Below are 17,923 nucleotides of genomic sequence, written 5' to 3'. Positions count from 1 at the left end.
TAAAAGAAGCACAATCACCAAACCAAACTTTAAAGTCAAGGCTAATAAGACCCCCTGCCATATTCACTAGCTTCTTCTTTGCTCAAGAAATACCTAGGCTCTGATCATTTGAGATGCTGCTGTATGAAAATATGCTGCCCACTACAGAACATAATTTGTAAGCATCTCCATGGCTATTTTAAGGAAAAGAAGACCTTCCTTTTACTCCTCAGGAAAAATAAAATAGAACTCTAAACCGACCTAATAACTCTGCTTCTCCTTTCCAGTCCATTTGAGTTTGCCTTGCTTGGAAATCTGTTAGCGAATCCTGGACCACACTGTCACCCTGTTGGGAACACAAAGCACCCCAGACCACGGTGTGGTGACGCCTGAGTTAACATAAACCTCACTAAGGACTCCCCTTCAAATCTGGAGGAAAACTTAGGTACCTTTGCTCTGGAGGTTAACACAAAATGTCTAAATGGACACAAACTAGTGCCTCTTTCACCAGTAACTCTCAGAATCCCCCTCCTGGTACCATCAGTATCACACTGGTCCTGAAAGCACAAGACATCCAAGGAAAGAGAGTTCATGTTATTGTATCTGTCACATCAATCCAGTGTTTTCAAAGCACTCTTTATAGCATATAAATAACAGTAATAGGAAAGGAGAATTTTTCGTTTGCCCAAAAGGAATACGTCCTGTTTTAGCAATTATGAGTTTTTGATGAATCCCCATATTCCTCTAAGCGAGTTTTAGTAAAATAAGAACAGATGCATAACTGTAGAAAAGAAACTTTACAACAGCCAAGAAACGATGTTGGGACCCTAAAAACAGAAAATGTAAGAATTAAAGACTTTTTTTCCCTGAAATGTGCACCAGTGTAACCCATGTGATCATGTGATGGTGTCCACTGAGATTCTTTTCCCTCCACAGTCTGGACGTTTATCGCTTTACTTATTTCCCCGCAGCTCCCTTCATGGCTACATCACCAGAGAACACATTATACTTCTACAAGCTTCTGGTAAATTTTGATTCCTTAGGTACTCATAGAAAGAACACGTACTTTTTAGCTTAGCAGTCCGCAAATATTGGCATTTTCACTCAACATTATTATAGACGGAGGATACACTAATTAGAACTCTCTCACTTACATATAACAATAAATTCTAAATAAACTGCAGTTTTCTGAGAAAAACTAAAAGCAAAACAGAGGGAAAGCACATAAAGAATATTTCTGAAAACATATGCAAGCTAACTAGTCAGAGGGGGAAATAAAGCAGTCCTGCGTAGAGAGAGCATGCTTCGCCAAAACAATAGCTACTATAAGGGGATACATAAGGACACAGAGAAAAATCAATTCACAAAATGTAAGTAGTCATAAAAAGAAGATGATCTACGAAAGACTGCTAAAAATTGATTCCTTATGAAAATGGGTATGTTTGGTTACAGATCTGAAAGAAAAAGTTTTAGCAGTTGAAAACAATGTAGATACAATAAATATATATTTGAAGGGATAAGGGTAAATCTAAGTACCTGTTCTGCAGTGTTTTAATTTAACACTAACAAGGGAAATATCAAAGTGTGGAAGTACCACTATGATCTTTAAGACTGTGAAATGCCCAATGTTCAATTAAATTTTTAAAATCTCACAAGCCTAGGTAAAGAGGTGTCCAAACCAGGTTGAGATTCATCCTTGTCAAGTAAAAACTAATGGATCTGGGCAAAAATAACCCAGGCTACCCTTTTCAAATAGTGTTTTCAATAACCTGGAAGAAGCCTCAGGAGTCACGTGACTCTTTCCCTGAGGACATCCATCAACAATACCAACATACAAAACACAAGGCATCACTAGGGAGGTAACAGAAATAAAACAGAAAAAAAAAATAAAAGGAAAAAGAATTAACCAGAAAGCCACTCTTAGGCTAAATTATGATTCCTCCTTTTCTGGAATACTGCCCACAGTTCTAATTGACACTTATCAAAGTTTTAACTGAGCAGAGAGCAGTTCAAAAATGGATAAGTAAAATAATCAAGAAGACACTATAAGTGCTAAGAAAGAGATTAAAAAATAGGACTATTAGAAAGGCAAAGACTCAAGACACCCATCATCACAGGATTATAAAAGCATAAAGAGTTGAGTGAGAATGAATTCTAGATGTGGTAGGGGATAAAGATAAAAAACACAATGTCCCTATCTTTAGAAGGAAATGACATGACTTTGTTCACAAAATTCACTAGGCAAATGGCTTTAAACCTAAAGGATGCCATTTTATAAGAAATCAAATGAAAAGAAAAACTTTATTGCATAGAATGTAAGACACCACTTATCTTAAGAGAAAGTACAGGCTGAAATGTGGTTAAATACAAACAGTTTAGATAAATTAAGTTTATGAATATTAGATCCATGAAAAATTTCTCATAATGTCATGATGTTCAGGGTACAGTCGTCCCTTTTAAAGCTGGTTTTAGAAAGGGAACTATGGCACTGTTTTTAAATTTCCCTTGGTACCAGAGGTAAGAGTAGAAACACAGAGCTAGATGAATTACTGGTCTTGATCCAGCCAAGATATTCAAATATTAGTAAAAATGAAAGGCAGAGAAACAGATGAAAGATAGAAATATCATCTCATTCTGTTACTATAAGGATATTACCTAACCTATGTAGATATTTAATCCATAACAAAATGGTAGTGAATGCGGCCATATGCCTGCCTGCGAGTTCAGACCAGAGGATCCCAATTGAATGGCTGAAAGGAGCCACCATTCATTTCCTCTCTTTTGCAATGTCCCAGGTTCTCTTCTCCTATACTCTTCAATATTCTATACTTGAGCTCCTCACTCAGGGGTTCCTCTATACATTACTTATTAAGAGAATGAGCCATTTTGATTAAAGGACCATAAGGGAAATTAAATGTTTTATCTGTCCTCAAATTCTAAACTTCACTTTAAAAGAATCACGCAATAATCTTCAATGAAACTGATACCTTCTAGAGAACTTCTATTACAGTTCACCTGCCACCATCCACTGGACACCATAGTCAGAAACTAAAAAAAACCCACAGTCTTGGTCTTAAGTCCGTAACTGAAACTAGAAGCAATGAACTAAAAAAGGAGCAGAGTGGGGCTGGCCCAGTGGTGTAGTGGTTAAGTTCGTGTGCTCTGGCCTGGCTCTGGCTTGGCGGGTTTGAATCCCAGGTGCAAGTTTGGATCCCAGGCGCAGAGGACCAGCGGTGAATGTTAGCTCGGGGCCAATCTTCCTCACCAAAAACAAACAAACAAACAAACAAAAGGAGCAGAAGGCAAGAAAATTATGTGATTTCAGGTGCTGCCAAATTTTTCCTGTTAAAAATTTACCCCAAAGGGGGAAACATGGCCCATAACAGAATAGCTGTTTAGAAAAAGGAAAAGAAAAAACAAAGGAAGTAAAGGGGAAAGGAGGGAAGAGGAAAAGAGGGGAAGGGAGAGAGAAAGAGGAACATGTCTGTAAGTCCTAAGCTGAGAGGAAACCATAGCTATCAATTTAAGAATCTTTACTACCAAACTTGTCTAGAATCTTCTTATATGCCTCACCAAAGCATTTCTCTTACTTCAATCATATTTTTAGTCTATACATGAATATGTAATTGATTAAATCTTACCATTATCCACAGGCTAAGATAACTAATTTTAGTAACTATAGGTATAGTTTTTACAAACATTTTTAGGTGAAAGCCCCTTCCTTCCAAGTTGATCCATTAATTATCTGCTTGCTACTCAGATGGAAGCTCAAAGACACATCCCACTTAGACACTGAGTTTTCTATCCCGCATGAATTCCTCTAACGTTCTAGGCTCTGCGCTCAAAAGAACACAAAACAAAGCACCAGCTTTGTTGATGAAGCCTTATGCTGATTAGAAGTGTTAAAACAAACCAGGAAACAGCATGTCCTAGGCTGACTCCGATATGCTCCACTTTATTCAGCGTTGAACATTGTGAAATCAAGGGATTGTATCTTAAACACATGATAAATCTGGGGGACAAGCTTTCAATTTGAAGGCACTCTACTGGATCTAGGCTCTGTTTCCTTAAAAATGTGCTATACCAGTTTATGTCTGTGTTGCCTATCAAAACACACATGAATTCAAAATGGCCCATGTTGTAAGGATCTTTAGAGCTGCTCTACCAGAAACAGTTGCTGTGTGAGGTTTCCCAAGCTCCATCCTACCCTACCTCCCTACACCCACAAGGGGCCTGGGGACTGGAAGCCCTCTGTATTAGGTCCTCTATGTCAAAACCCTTCAGACAATATCTAAAACCAAGACAGAATATTCCTGAATCATACCCTACACAATGGGGAGCAAAAAATGGAGATGGCAAAATGGCACACACATATGACCCCACGTGTGTAAAATTCTGTGTGGAAATATGTTTGTGTGTGGACACACACACACCCCTCAGTATATCCACATGTGTATATATGCCTAAAGAGAGGTCTCGGTCAACTCTGGGTGGAGGAATTTCAGATGTTTACTTTCTTTTTTATACCTTCCTGTACTGTTTGGATTTTGTACAAGATGCTATTATTATTTTGTGAATGTTAGAAAGCAAGAAAGGAGTAAAAGTCTTGTAATCCTGCAGGTACAACGTTAACTTGGTGTGTCCTTGCAATTCTTTCCCTCTCTCCTCCTCTTTCCATCCAGGTCCATCTCTTCCTTCCAGGTAAGACTCCTGCAGCTTTAAATCGCTTTCCCTGACTTACCTCACCTGGTCATGCCTCAGCACGACCAGCGCCCAGCCACACAAGTTTCAGCATAATATTTTAGTTGCTCATTTATGGCCTTATAATTGTACTCTAGTTTTCCATGGGTATATATTTTGCATTCAAATTTATGGAACTGCTGCATCTTCTGCTGCTGGTTCTTGCTAGTAGAACACAGACACACCAGCAACTTAAAATGAAGAGTGTGTGTCCCAGGTGCACAGGTCAGAAATCTGATTTGGTTTGTAGGGATAGAAGAGGAGCCCAGGGTGAGAAAACACAACAAAGTAATGTAGCTTTTCAAGAGGCCTTTTGGCTCAGTGGAAACAAGCTTTAGAGTCACCTGAACGGCAGCTCTGAAAGTCTAATGCTTGCTCTGCCATTTTCAGCATCTCAAGCTGAAAAAGGCTGAGTGGCCTTGGGTTAAACCTTCTGTGTCTCAGTTTCCTGATCTGCAAAAGGGAGATGATGAAGAACATCCTTTCTGTTTCCTTACCAAATAAGAGAGAATACATGGGACAGTACTTCTAAAAAGATACAGAGTTGGACTAAATGTTTATTGGGTATCTACTATCATGAGACATGGTGCTGCACACATTCCTCTACAACTATCTAAGAGAAAGGCACTGGAGATGGAGCCACCAGAAAGAATCTGAGCAAGGCACCGTTTGTATCTTTCTGAACTGTAAGGCACTTAATCTGTCTGTGTCTCAATTTCCTCATTTTACAAACGTGAATTAAATACATACATCTAAGGGATGTGGAATTAAATAATATAATGTTCCTTAAAGGGTATGATAAAATGCAAACATGATCTAAGAATTTTACAGCCATTATCATAATTGCTATTGACAGATCTACACTGGTCAAATTTTACTCTAATACTATTTGACTGGACTTTACATTTAAGTCCTGCTTTTAGCTTAGACTAAATAAATCATCAGCCAAAAAATATTTTTTAAATGTATTATAATGTATCGCTGGAATAATTTCTCTCATTCTCGAATAGCCATTCCAGCTATTAAATAACGTCATAGCCATTATTTTTAAATTACATTTCTTTATAATCACATCAGTTTGAGTGATATTTTATTGATATATAATACTCATACAGCACTTTACTAATTTTTTTTTACCAATATTAACTAGTTAATCTTCATATATCCTTTGGAGATAAAATCATTTTCTGACAAACTACTTTCATGTTTTATAATAAAAACCTAAGTGTAATTAGGAAACAGTGCATGAAAATATCTCAATTGTTACTTAATATACTAACCCATGAAAAACTATTTCCATTTTAATCCTTTCATTCTGAAAGTCAGGACACTATGACCACATGGGCAGGGAGGGGAAGCAAATATAAGTTATTTCACTAAGAAAGTAGCACAAAGTAGGGAGAGTCCTAGGAAAACTGGAAACTGGCAAGGTTTTCTTTAAGACTTCTCTATCTCCCTTGGTACCTAATTCCCTTAGGACAGCACTCCTGGGTTATCCTCACCCTCAGAGCCCAGCCCTTTAAGTGGCTCCTAGATAATCTGGTAAAATAATCCAAGCTACTAGGCTAATACGCATCCAAGAAGTTTACACAGTCTACTGTCTACGAGTGCTTTTTCCAGAGATCAACCCAAAGGACGTAAAGTATTTATGGGGTGTTTAGACATTTTTCAGGTTATTTTTTTTGTTGTTAGAATTGTGTTCCTAAAATCTAAATTTAGGTCCAAAAAGTTGAACAAGAAGAGTAAAAGCATCCCTTTCAGATGCTCTCCGGACAACATGTTATTGTGTCTATTAATAAAATAATAAAAGATGAGCATACGCTTTCCAAAACTGAAGCCAAGTATTTAATATACCTGGGTGCCTATACAAACTGGAATGATAGCCACTAAACCACTGTCTATAGAATCATGTAGTATCACTCACTACCACACACAATCAGCTCTAAGCCTGCTCTTCATGTGCCAAACCATCCCGTTTGCCATTAAGGGACCCATAAACTAAAACATAAATGGGTTCTCCTATTCAAACACCTTCGATGGCTCCTACGCCTAGAGAAACACTGCTTAACTGTTTCTTTTAAAAGTCCCTAAAGGCAAAGAAAAATAAAACCCTAAGATGACTGGGGACATAGGGTGACACAGTTACCTAAAATGAGAGAAATGTCCTTGAAATCTTAGGTTGTAAATCAATAATTCGCGTGAATTTTGGATTAGCGACCTCTACATGTTGAAGTGCTCCTGGGATCATAATGGAATCTCTGCTCCTCTCCACCTGCACTCTTTCCCCAGGTGATTTCATCCAACGTCTTGACTTTAAATGCCTTCTGTATAATGATAACTTCCTAATGTATATCTTCAGCAGAACTCCTCCCCTGAACTCCAAACTCACATTTTCAGCATCATTTTTCCTAAACACCACACTTCCTACTCAACATCTACATTTGGATGTCCTCATAGGCATCTCAAATTTAACATGGCTGTGCTGGCCTGGAATTGGCCTGAGTTGTTTTGCTAAACTACCTGCACAGCACTGTCCCCTGGTAAAGGCATGAGACATGCTGATCAAGACTGCTGTTTTATAACCATGGCCTGAAGAGCTTCAGGGAGGTTAGTTCCAGCTTGTCAGCATCATTTATTGATAACAGTGTGATGGATGATTTATACCTGGTCTCCACTGAGACTCCTGGAAAGCTGGGCTGCTGAGGCTGGTTATATAGCAAGAAAATGCCTATGTGACCAGCAGGGTATCAGAAATCCTGGCCAAAATGCCCTTTTGGGCTCCCTGGTTCTGAGGTGTTCCATGCACACGTTGATGGTTCTTGATCTAAGAGAGAAGTATGTCCCGGCACAGCCTTGCAGAGGCCACGGCTCCTGGCCTGTCCAGACCGCCTGCTGTGATGCAGCTTCTGCCTGTGGTACATATCTTTATTTGGGTGCTATTGTTTCATTGTATCATTTTCTTGCAATAAACTGCAGATCTTTAAGCCCTATTATTTTGGGTCCTGTGATTCTTTTTCAATAACTGAACCCTGTCTAACTGACACTATGAGTGCAATGTCCAAAACTAAGCTCCTGACATCATCCCCACGCCAGCTCGTTCTGAGCTCTTCCTCATCTCAGGAAAATGGGACCTATATTCTTTTAGTTCTTCAGGACAAAACTTTTGGTGTTATCTTTGACTCCTCACCCTTGCACTGCCCATCTTATCCATCAGTAAGTCCCACTGGCTCTCCTTCCAAAATACATCCAGCATCTGACCGTATCTCACAACCCCCACTGCTACCCCCTTAGTTCAAGCCCCCTCATGGATCACCAGAATAATTACAACAGCCTCATAACTGCTCCCTCGGTTTCTGCCCATGGCCTCCTGCAGTCTACTTTCAACTCAGCAGCCAGAATGATCCTAGTGAAACATAAGCCAGAGCAGGACATTTGTCTGCACCAAAAAGCCAAACTCCTTGTTATAACTTACAAAGCCCTACAGGACTTAGCCCTCATGACCTGCCTCACATCATCTTCTACCACTCCCTCCCAGCCTCCTTGCTGCTCCTCTACATGCCAGGAACACTCTCACCTCAGGGAGAGCCTCTGTGCAAGCTGATTCCTCTGCCTAAGTGTTATTCCCCAGACAGCCATTTGGCTAGCTCTCTCGCTCCCTTTATTTAAAAGTCCCCTTATCAGTGAAGCTTCCTCAGTGACCTTATCTAAAATTGATCACCAACACCATCCAGCATTTCCTATCCCCCTTCCCTGCTTTATTTTTTCTCCTGAGACTTATCACCATCTAGCATACTTATCTTCCCCAGCAGAACGTCAGCTCACCAAGGGCAAGAATTTTCACCTGTTTTACTCTCCACTGTATGTAAGTGCAGTGAATAATAGGAATTCAATAAATATTTTTGAATGAATGAATGATTATACGATTAACATAAAACAATGTTTTTCAAAAAAAAAAAATAGTCTAGTTCATCGACATTCTAGGAAGGCACGTAGCTCCAGGTATCCCCTGGCACACAATCACGACCAGGTACCCTCAACGGCACACCTACTCCAGGTGGAGGACAGCAGGCCTAGGATAAAGCCCACCTCCCTAGTGTAGGCTCATGCTCCTGCGCCCACACCTGGATAATTCAGTTACTGGAGCACCCCATGTCTCTTCTGCCTAGAATGTCTGTTGATTCCCTTCTCTTCCCCTAGAGCACTCTGATTCTGCACTTAAAACCCAGCTTTCCTTTCACCTTTTCTGTGTCTTCCCAACTCGCAGTAAGTGGTTAAGCTCCGTCTGTAAGTACTTCTACTGTAACTATGTTTACAGCAGTCTCCTCCAACTGACTTCGAAGGAGGGAGTGCTTTAAGAGAAGCCGTGTTTTATCCATCCGTTTATCTGGCTCAATACCCAGAAGCAAGGTCTACACGTTAGAGGTGCTCAATAAATGCTACCGAATCAAGCAGTCAAAACCAAATGAAGAAGGAAAGCGCAAAGAGAAGATAATGACCCATTCAGTGGAAAGACTCCAAAGATCCAGACCTGAGGCCACCACGTGACCTTGTGCAAATGTCAATTTCTTCAGCCAAAAACAGATGCCTCCCCAACCTACCTCACAGAGGAGCTCAAAGAAAACAAAGGTAGATCTTCTGTGAGGTATTTTTATTATCAAGGTATAGGTTATAAATTTTGCCCTACTTTTTCAATCCCAGAATTGATTCAGTAAACATGGAAATGACTAGATTGAAGCCCAGGTATATTTAATGTGACCACGCTTATACTGGTTTATCACATTCAAACAGGAGAAAACTAGGAAGTGTTGTCCAAAAAGAATATTAAAATCCAGTTTATATACTCTCCATGTATACCGAGAGAGAGAGATGCTATATAATGTATATCACTATGTACAGAGGACTATAATTTGATATTTATCACATTCTAATACATGAAATATCAGAGAACTTTACAGCAAACTTCAATGCTTATTACGTTTTTCTAGAGGCAGCAAATACAGGAGCTAAGAGCATTAACTCTGGAGTCTATCCACTTAGGTTTAAATAAAAATGCACTCTACCACTGCACGCTCTTGGAAAATTAAGCTCTCTCTGCCTCAGTTTCCACATAAGTTAAATATAATAAGGCACTTACCTCGTAGGGTTGTTTAAGAGAATTAAATGAGATAATACCTATAAAGGGTTAGAACAGTGCTCACTAAATTTTTGACTATTGTTAATAGTATTCATTGCTTAAAACTTACAAGTGTTTCCGTATATTTTTCTGTACTGACATCACACTAACTTAAATGGAATGGAAGTTGAAAATCAAAGTGCTCAAAATACTTCAGCCCAGGCAAGATCTCTTTGCCTTGATATCCCTGCTCCCTCTTCAACCTCACCTTGGAGGGCTGGTATCAAAAACAGCACTTAGAGGGAACGCACATGCTGGGACTCGAACAGAAGAAGCAGTTGCCCTCATGCACCTTAATGCTCCATTTCCCTCTCTGCCCCCTCACTGCCCCCCACCTTACCCTGTGACATAACCACAGCAAGGAATGAGGTTACCACAGCCCATCCAGAGGTGTAATTAATAGCTTGGAGCCTGGGGCCAGATTAGATTAACTGTACCTGACATTGGCCTTACTGTCTGACTACTCACTTCCTCCTCCTTCCCCACTCTTCATAAAAGGAATCCAGAATTCCTTCTCCACCAACACTAGGACTGAATTTCTAACTTCTCCAACCACGTCCACTCTCAGCATTGAAAGAAGCTGAGCCCTGAAAGAGCAGAGATTCCTGGGAATAATGCCAGACCAAATTCTGAAGACCTGAACTCACATCCTAATAATGCTATCCAGGGTATCCTTGAGGCTGTGATACTACTGTCTAAGGTACCTACTCATGAGGTTCTAAGGGATGATTAAATGGGAAAATACATGTGGGAAAAACACTCAGAAATTTATGAGGATCATATGAACAAAATGAAATTCTACGAAATGATTACTGGCTCATTTGCCTTCCTCCCTATTTAAACACTGATTTTGATGCTTGAAACCATGTCGTTATAAACATTTCTTCTACCAGAAGAAATTATATTCAAAAAGAAAAAAATAATTTATTAAAAATATAGAGTTATAAACGTGATTGATATGACAACAAATAAGAGGCAACTTCGCATTGAAAAATACTGAATAAGCACAAAAATACTTAAGATTTTTAAGAAGCAGAAACACTCAATCAGCAACGAATATTAATAAAGCTAAAATGGATTGCCTAGGTAAAGCAAAAAGAAAAAAATTAAATCTTATATTGAGCTCTGTGTCCATTCCAAAAACAACCTAGCAAAAATGATCAGTCTCCACCTCCAGACTGTCCCCACATGCCATGACCTTCAAGTCATCTTCATAGCTCTGAATAAATCTGAGTAGTACTGAACAGTGAGACCACTTTCAAATTCATACAGGGTTTCCTCCAGCACTGTTCTGAAATTCCAGGCATTTTTCTTCCTGCCCAAGACCAACAACCTCGCTTTAGATGATAAGAATGCAACTACCTGAACTAGATGCTTCACTCAATAAAGAGATAAGGGGGCAGGGGGGAATAACAATGGCAGCAAACAAACCTAAACCTTTCTGAGCACCTAAATGCCTTATGTGCATTATCTCTCTACTCTTAACAGACACCCGATTTCATAGGTATTCTTTCCTCATTCTAGATAGATCATGTAAGGCTTAGAGAGGAACATTACTTGTTCAAGATGACACCTCTAGTAAAGTACTCAACTGAAGTTTAAAACACATCCCATCTGATCCTGAAGAAAAGCCTAAAGGCTTTTACCACTACTCCATGCCACCTCCAGGACAACCTAGAGGTCTTCTAAAACCCAAGGGAAGAAGGGATTCTTCAAAGATTTTTAGCACCTCTTAGGACTATGCAGCACAAAGAGAGAGTGAAGCGGAAGTGATCTTACGTAAGAACAGGCAGTGAGGCGGCTGGGACAATGATATTAGTTGGCAGTTTCACTGTCAATACCGAAAATGTTGCTATCAGCTAAAAATAGTAGAGAATTCAGTATATAAGTATCTGAAGAGCCCTTTCAAAATGTAAATCAAATGGGTGAGATGCAGAAGTGTTTGAAGGTGGTAGGAGCTAAATGTGGGTCAAAGAACATTAGCTTTGATAGCTTTCAATAAAACTTGAACAAGAACTTGTATGTGTGTTTTATAAATAGAGGGGGGTATGAAGGGTAGAAGTCGCATCTGCAGATCCGTGGCAAGAGGAACTAAGAGAGGAAAGTTCTTAGAATAAGAAACTAGATTAAAACTAATAATAATTTTTTCCCTCAATCTACCACTCCAACTCATTTAAATGATGTAAAACCAAATATGAGGAAGAACCTACTCAGATGATAACTCACAGATAATTTTCAGTCCAATTTGACTTATACCAGGTTAAAAAAGTAGGTTCTATAGGAAAATGAATATATGTACAATTAAAATGTTTTCAACAACCAGTCAGATCTCTCCTTGAAAGAAAATTCTGGGGCTTTCTTCTTGTCCAAGATTCTTGGTTTAACCAATGAATTGTTTTATGTGAAAGAAATCTACAACAAAAATATAGCCAACTCCAAGGAATCTAAATGAAACTTTTAAATTATTTTGGGATTAACTTTAAAACAAAATGTTTTTCCATAAGGATACTATTCTGCTATTATCGAGTAAATTAAAACTAAATTAGTTTTTATTCAAAAACTCTTATTTTTCTGTGTGGTAGTAAATTGCTTTTAGTTGGGGTTTAGAGAAGCTGTGATTAATCACTTCTCCCTAGATATCGAAAAAAATGCAGTTATCAGAGTTATACTTTGGCTAGATTAAAGATGTAAGCCACAACTTGTTAACCATGGGGGGTACCCATCTCAAGAGGGTCACACCACAAACTCATCTTTTCATATCTTGTGATGGTCACTGCCATCACATAAGGCAGAAAGATTAATGCACTCTTTCTGCCTTATGCTTTCCTTTCCTTTGCCACAGCAAAGTTTCTCAGTTGGCAATGATCATCTAACCAGGAGGGCCTCCGGCAAGGTAGCCCCATGTCCACCATGCCCCCCGGCAGTTCCAAGGGCAAAAGAAAAGAAAGCAGGAAAACAACAGGACAGAAAAATAGGAGAGCAAGAGCAGAAGGGGATGAGAAGAAACAGTGAGAGGGAGAAATAAATGAAAAGGAGAAGAAAAGATGGCAGAAGTAAGAAAAGAGGGAAGACGCGCAGAAAGCAGACAAGGAAACTATGGAAAAGAAGTCCATGCGCAAGGAGAAAGAGGGATAGCGCCCCACAGGGACATCAGGCTGGCGCTGTGCTTTGAGTCGTCTCCTCTTCCTCTTCCTCTTTCTTTCCCCGTAGAGGAAACAGAGTAACAACTTTGTGCCATTACCTGGATGAGTTCGTCCAGCTCTGTCGAATTGACACAGGAGTGTTGGGAAATGAACGTTTGCTTCTGGATCACGATGGTGGTCCTCTGTGAAATCTCGTGAGGCTGCTCCAATGCTTTGAACACGGTGGCTCCGATGATCAGATAGAGGACAACCACCAGGAAAATCGTGGAGACTGTCTTCCATTTCATAACATTAATGGTCGTGTCACTCTCCACCCGGGAAGCAAGCACTGTAGGTTTCGTGGAAAATGAGAGCCTCGGTTTGGAGTTCTGAGCGGCAGATTTAGGATCCAGCAAGTCAGGTGCCGCCACTGACAACAACAGAGAACGAAGGTTAGGTTGGAGGAGATTAGAGGGGTAATGGTTGGGCCTCTTTAAGGGGTCAGCAAAGGTTGACTGAACTCCGCTTCCTTTCCTGGTGGAAGCCCTGGAACCTAAACCAGAACCCATTAGATTGCATCCAGGACCATATAAATGGGTTCAAGGAAAAGGGGGTGGGTCTTAGCTCTCTGCTGCTATTGGGATTCCAGACGAGAGGAAAAAAACAGGAGGTGGACCAAGAAACTTAAAAATAATAAAAGAATGCCTGAGATCTTCCTAATTAATTTCTAAATTTATATCTGTCCACCATGCTAGTCAACAAAGACTTACTGAAGTCCTAAGAGCTGACAGTACTAAACTAGATATTTGAATACTCATGAAGAAGGCTCATGATTTATTCCTGTTCTCAAGAGCTTAACACTCTCTACCAGAAGCAATCAATGTAAAGAACATTCTCTATTTTTATTTAAAAATTCATTATAATTCATTATCATAAAATTATATGAATTCATTAAATTCATATAAATAAAATTCATTATTATAAATAAATATAATAATGGTATTATAAGAGAATTTGTGATCCGACATTGTTACTCAGAGTAAAACATTAGTAATTCTCTGGCAAAACATGATGGTAAATAAACCATTCAAGAGCCCGATCATTTCTTTTTGCCTGTTCTCTAAAGTGGGCTCGTGATTAAGCAATCTCTATATTTTGTTATTCGATCTCTGACATTTTTAAAAAACAAAAGGATTGCCACCCAACGTAGCACAATTTTAGATGCAGACTAGACATGATAAGTTCCTTCCATTTCCAGAGTGAACATTATCAAGAAAAAAAATTAAAACCTTGTCTCACACCTTAGACCCTACATGCTCTGTACAAAGCTAATTGCTCCATTAGACAGGATTTATGTGTTCTCTTACAGATCCCCATATACTCCGAGGTGACTCTAAATCCATTTATTATTCATCTCAGCTGTTCAAAAATATCATTAATGGATTTCTTTTTAGAAAACACAGGAGATACTAGAATACCACTTGCCAAGGGGAAAGTAAGTTATCTACAGAATATTTGATTGGAAAGGCAACATTGAACCAAAAGTGTTAATAGAATAGCAGGAAAATAGGAGACTTAAAAAAACCATCAACTCGACCAGAACAATCGACTTAAAGCCCATAATTGGTATAGATATAAGGAAAATTATTTGAGTGTACATAATACAGGTTTGCTAAAATGATAACCTAATCTAAAAGACACTTTTAGGTAAGTATATAAGAAATCCCGATGGAATTGCACCCAAATACCCTACAGAAACCTGAAATTACTTGAGGATAAGCAGGGAATGAGGAGTGTCAATTGTCACATGGCTACGTAGCCTACCCTCTTGACTACCACTGTGAGTTAAATGTGAACACAGTTTGAGTTCATAAAATAAACCTTCAGTTGCACATCAAAAAGAAGCTTTGCAAACAAAACTATTTGAAGCACTAGACCTAAGTAGTGTTGTGCAATGATGGCAGCTAACAGAGGGCTCCTCACCCAGCAAAGCTCTGAATGGTTCTGACTTTGAAGAGATGAAGTCAGAGCTGTGATGAGGCAACTGCACCCATGACTCCAAGCGGGGAGTCCACAGACGTACAGCTCATTACAACAATTCCCTATGGTTCAACCTGCTATAGACAGGTATGTACACGTCTCCCTCCTGATGCGGTCACCTGCTCCGAGTAAAGCCACTAACTAGTAGACATCTTTAACGTGTAATATTTAAAAAAGCAACTTCACTCAAAATTAGCACTGGATATGTTTAATGTTTTAATTAAAAAAAATAACTTCTGTAATAGAAATGCTGATAGCTGAAATCACTGTCATCTGCTGTCTAGCCACCCCACCCGCCTCCAAGCTGCTTAGTGAGTCTGAGTGAAAAATAAGATCATAATCTAAAATTAAGCCATTTTTGGAATAAAAATAACAGAAAATCACACAGAAGCTCTACATTATCTCTCTGAAGGAAGCTTCCCAAGCCTTTCCTCTCCAATTCTCTGTGCTCTCATATTTCTGATTTTTCACATCAGTGGTTTCTAGTCTGCAGAACTGGAAAACACCAAGACTGTTTACCTTGATGCTCCTAAATCCCAATCCTAAATCCCAATGCCAAACTAAGACATCATCATTATATGCTTTTGGGGAAAGCAGACAGATTTTTTTAAAAAAAGATTGTGTGTGTGTGTGTGTGTGTGTATCAAGCTAATACATTTCCTGATGAGTTTAATTCTTTTAAGCTATTGCCTTATTTTTTAATTAGCAGAAATATATATAATGCACATTTGGCAGACAGAATGGGCAGAAACTGGGGAAATATCAAAATAAAAAACAACAGCCTTTCCTCTCGGTCTAATATGGGGAACTCTCTGCGTCTGCATCTCCACATCGTGTGATGTATGATCGGAAAGAAAAGCTCCTTAGAACGAGGAATCAAAGATTCGCCCCTTCCACACACTCTCAGCACAAACACTCTCTCTCTCCTCTGCCCCCAGCACATCACAGTCTCCTCTTAATCCTGGTCTCCCATCCTCACCCAGGTATGTCTTCTTTGCTCATAGCCACAAGTGACTACTCAATACCAGGATAAATGAGCTTTTTTCAGCACCACCGCCTGTCCCACCACGCAACGGGCAACAAGTGTGACCAGGGTCACCACGCGTCCTGCCTGTCGCTACTCCCAAGGGCTGACCCTCCTCCTCCTTCGGAAACTCCCCAAGGTGTTCCAAACCCATACCCAAGGCAGATGCAGCACCAGCGGGAGAGAAGGGGAAACAGCCAGGAGAGGATCGGGGATAGGTTTGCCTCCAACCCCAGATTATGACCCGACACCTTGGACGGGAAACGAAGGTGGAAAACGTCCACTTGCTGCCAGCGGGGCATTTGCAGCCCTCCCAGGACAGGCTGGGGCGGGAAAGCGCGGGGCGGGAGGTGGCGGCGGGGTACCCGGGGGTCTCACCTCCCGTTCTATAGCCGGGTCTCTCCCGCGAGGCGCTGGGAAGCATGAGGCATGCAGCATTCAAGATGTTTTTTGAAAAAGACAGACTTGAAGCTTTTACAAACACGCCATTGTACTCACTTCTTATTCAGAGACGGGCTGCGCGCTCCGAGCTGCACGGGCAGGCATTTTCCCCGGCTTTGTTTTACAAGGTGGAGAGAGCGGGGCTGGACGCGGGGGGTGGGGGGAGCGTGAGAAGAAACGAAATCGCGGGAAGGAGGGGACACCAGCGGGCTGGGCAGAGGGCGAGGCCGAAGCCAAGTTGGGCTCGGGCGCCACCGCCCCCGCGCGCGCCTGCGGCCGGGCCCCGGGTCACCCGGAGAGCGCGGGCGACCCGGGTCCCGCGCCGGCCCGCAGCCGCCGCCGCCGCGCGCTCCGCCCCGGGCTGTGCACTGGCCCGGCCCCGGCGCGGCGCGGCGCGGGGGCGGTCGGTGCAGCCCCAGCGGCCGTGCGCCCCGGCGTCTTTGTGCGCGAGCCTCGCTCAGCCCCTCTTCGCATGTCTTTGTGCGTCTCCCCCGGCGAAGCCCTCCGTGCCCCGAGCAGGGGGTGTGGCACGGTCTCGGCGGGCAGGGCGCCCTCCGCTGCTCTCCCTTCCAGGCTCGCTCCTCTCGCCCCTCGCCGGCTCCTTTCCCTCCTTTCGGAGCTCCCTCCCCTTCGTCTCCTCCTCCCTCCCTGTCTCACCTCCTGGGCTCGCCTCTCCACACCCCCTCCTAGCTCAACCCTCGCCTGCGTCCCCCCTGCCTGGTGCTCCCTTCCGAAGTCCCCCTCAGCCCGCCTCCCCGCCTGAGGACACAGCCTTGGGCTCACCTGCTGCCTCTCCTCCTCTCAGCCTCTTCCACTACCCCTTCATCCTCCCCATATCCTCACTCGCGCCGCTATATGGCACACAGGGCTCCAACTCTTTTCCTTCCCGGTCGGGGTGCAGGGTGTGGGACCGAGCTCTGGGGCACAAGTACCTGGACCCTTGCACATAGGCATCCTCCTCTCTCTTTGCCCCCTCCCCCCCACCGGGTTGTACAGAGAAGTGCCCGCAATGGGCGCCCTGAGACCCCTGGGGGCGGTAATGAGGATGCTGGCTTCTTCCAGGTCATGCCTGGGGAAGGGTTATCGCGCCAAGAGCAACCCTCGCCCCATCTCCAAGGGTGCTTGACCTGGGCAGGGAGATCTGATCAGCAAAATGTTCCGGACTAGAAAAGATGGAGAACGCACCGGGAGCCAGGGCGAAGACATCTAGGGATGCAGATGGAAGGGAAGCAAAACCGGCAAGGCTCTTAGCGCAGGACCCCTTTGCTGGGAACAGAGGTTGCCAACGCTCTTGGGCGGGAGACCTCGGACCTCAGTCTGAACTCGGCGCTCCCTGCTTCTCTCTCATCAGGATCCCAGCTTGGCAAGTACCAGACCCCACCCAGACTCGTGGACTGCCGCGCG

General features: G+C 42.0%; 1 protein-coding gene across 2 annotated transcripts in view; it reads right to left on the bottom strand.

Moving 5' to 3' along the window:
* The window catches only part of KCNK2 (potassium two pore domain channel subfamily K member 2), a 136,178-nt gene extending 119,403 nt beyond the window's left edge, over positions 1–16,775 (bottom strand). Inside the window, exons 1-2 of one of the 2 annotated variants that reach the window (XM_058538070.1) lie at positions 16,577–16,775; positions 13,134–13,444 (exon numbers count right to left, since the gene is read on the bottom strand). In XM_058538070.1, coding sequence (XP_058394053.1) covers positions 13,134–13,444; position 16,577 — 312 coding nt within the window. In that variant the 5' untranslated portion in view covers positions 16,578–16,775. Of the gene's footprint in view, positions 1–13,133; positions 13,445–16,576 lie in introns of those variants that run through there. The other variant, XM_058538071.1, reaches the window with a different exon arrangement.
* Between the last annotated feature and the right edge of the window lie 1,148 nt (positions 16,776–17,923).

Source organism: Diceros bicornis, chromosome 4 (assembly GCF_020826845.1).
Source record: "Diceros bicornis minor isolate mBicDic1 chromosome 4, mDicBic1.mat.cur, whole genome shotgun sequence".
NCBI classification, from domain to species: domain Eukaryota; kingdom Metazoa; phylum Chordata; class Mammalia; order Perissodactyla; family Rhinocerotidae; genus Diceros; species Diceros bicornis.
Note: the sequence above shows the minus strand (reverse complement) of the source record. Positions and strands in the feature narration are given on the sequence as shown.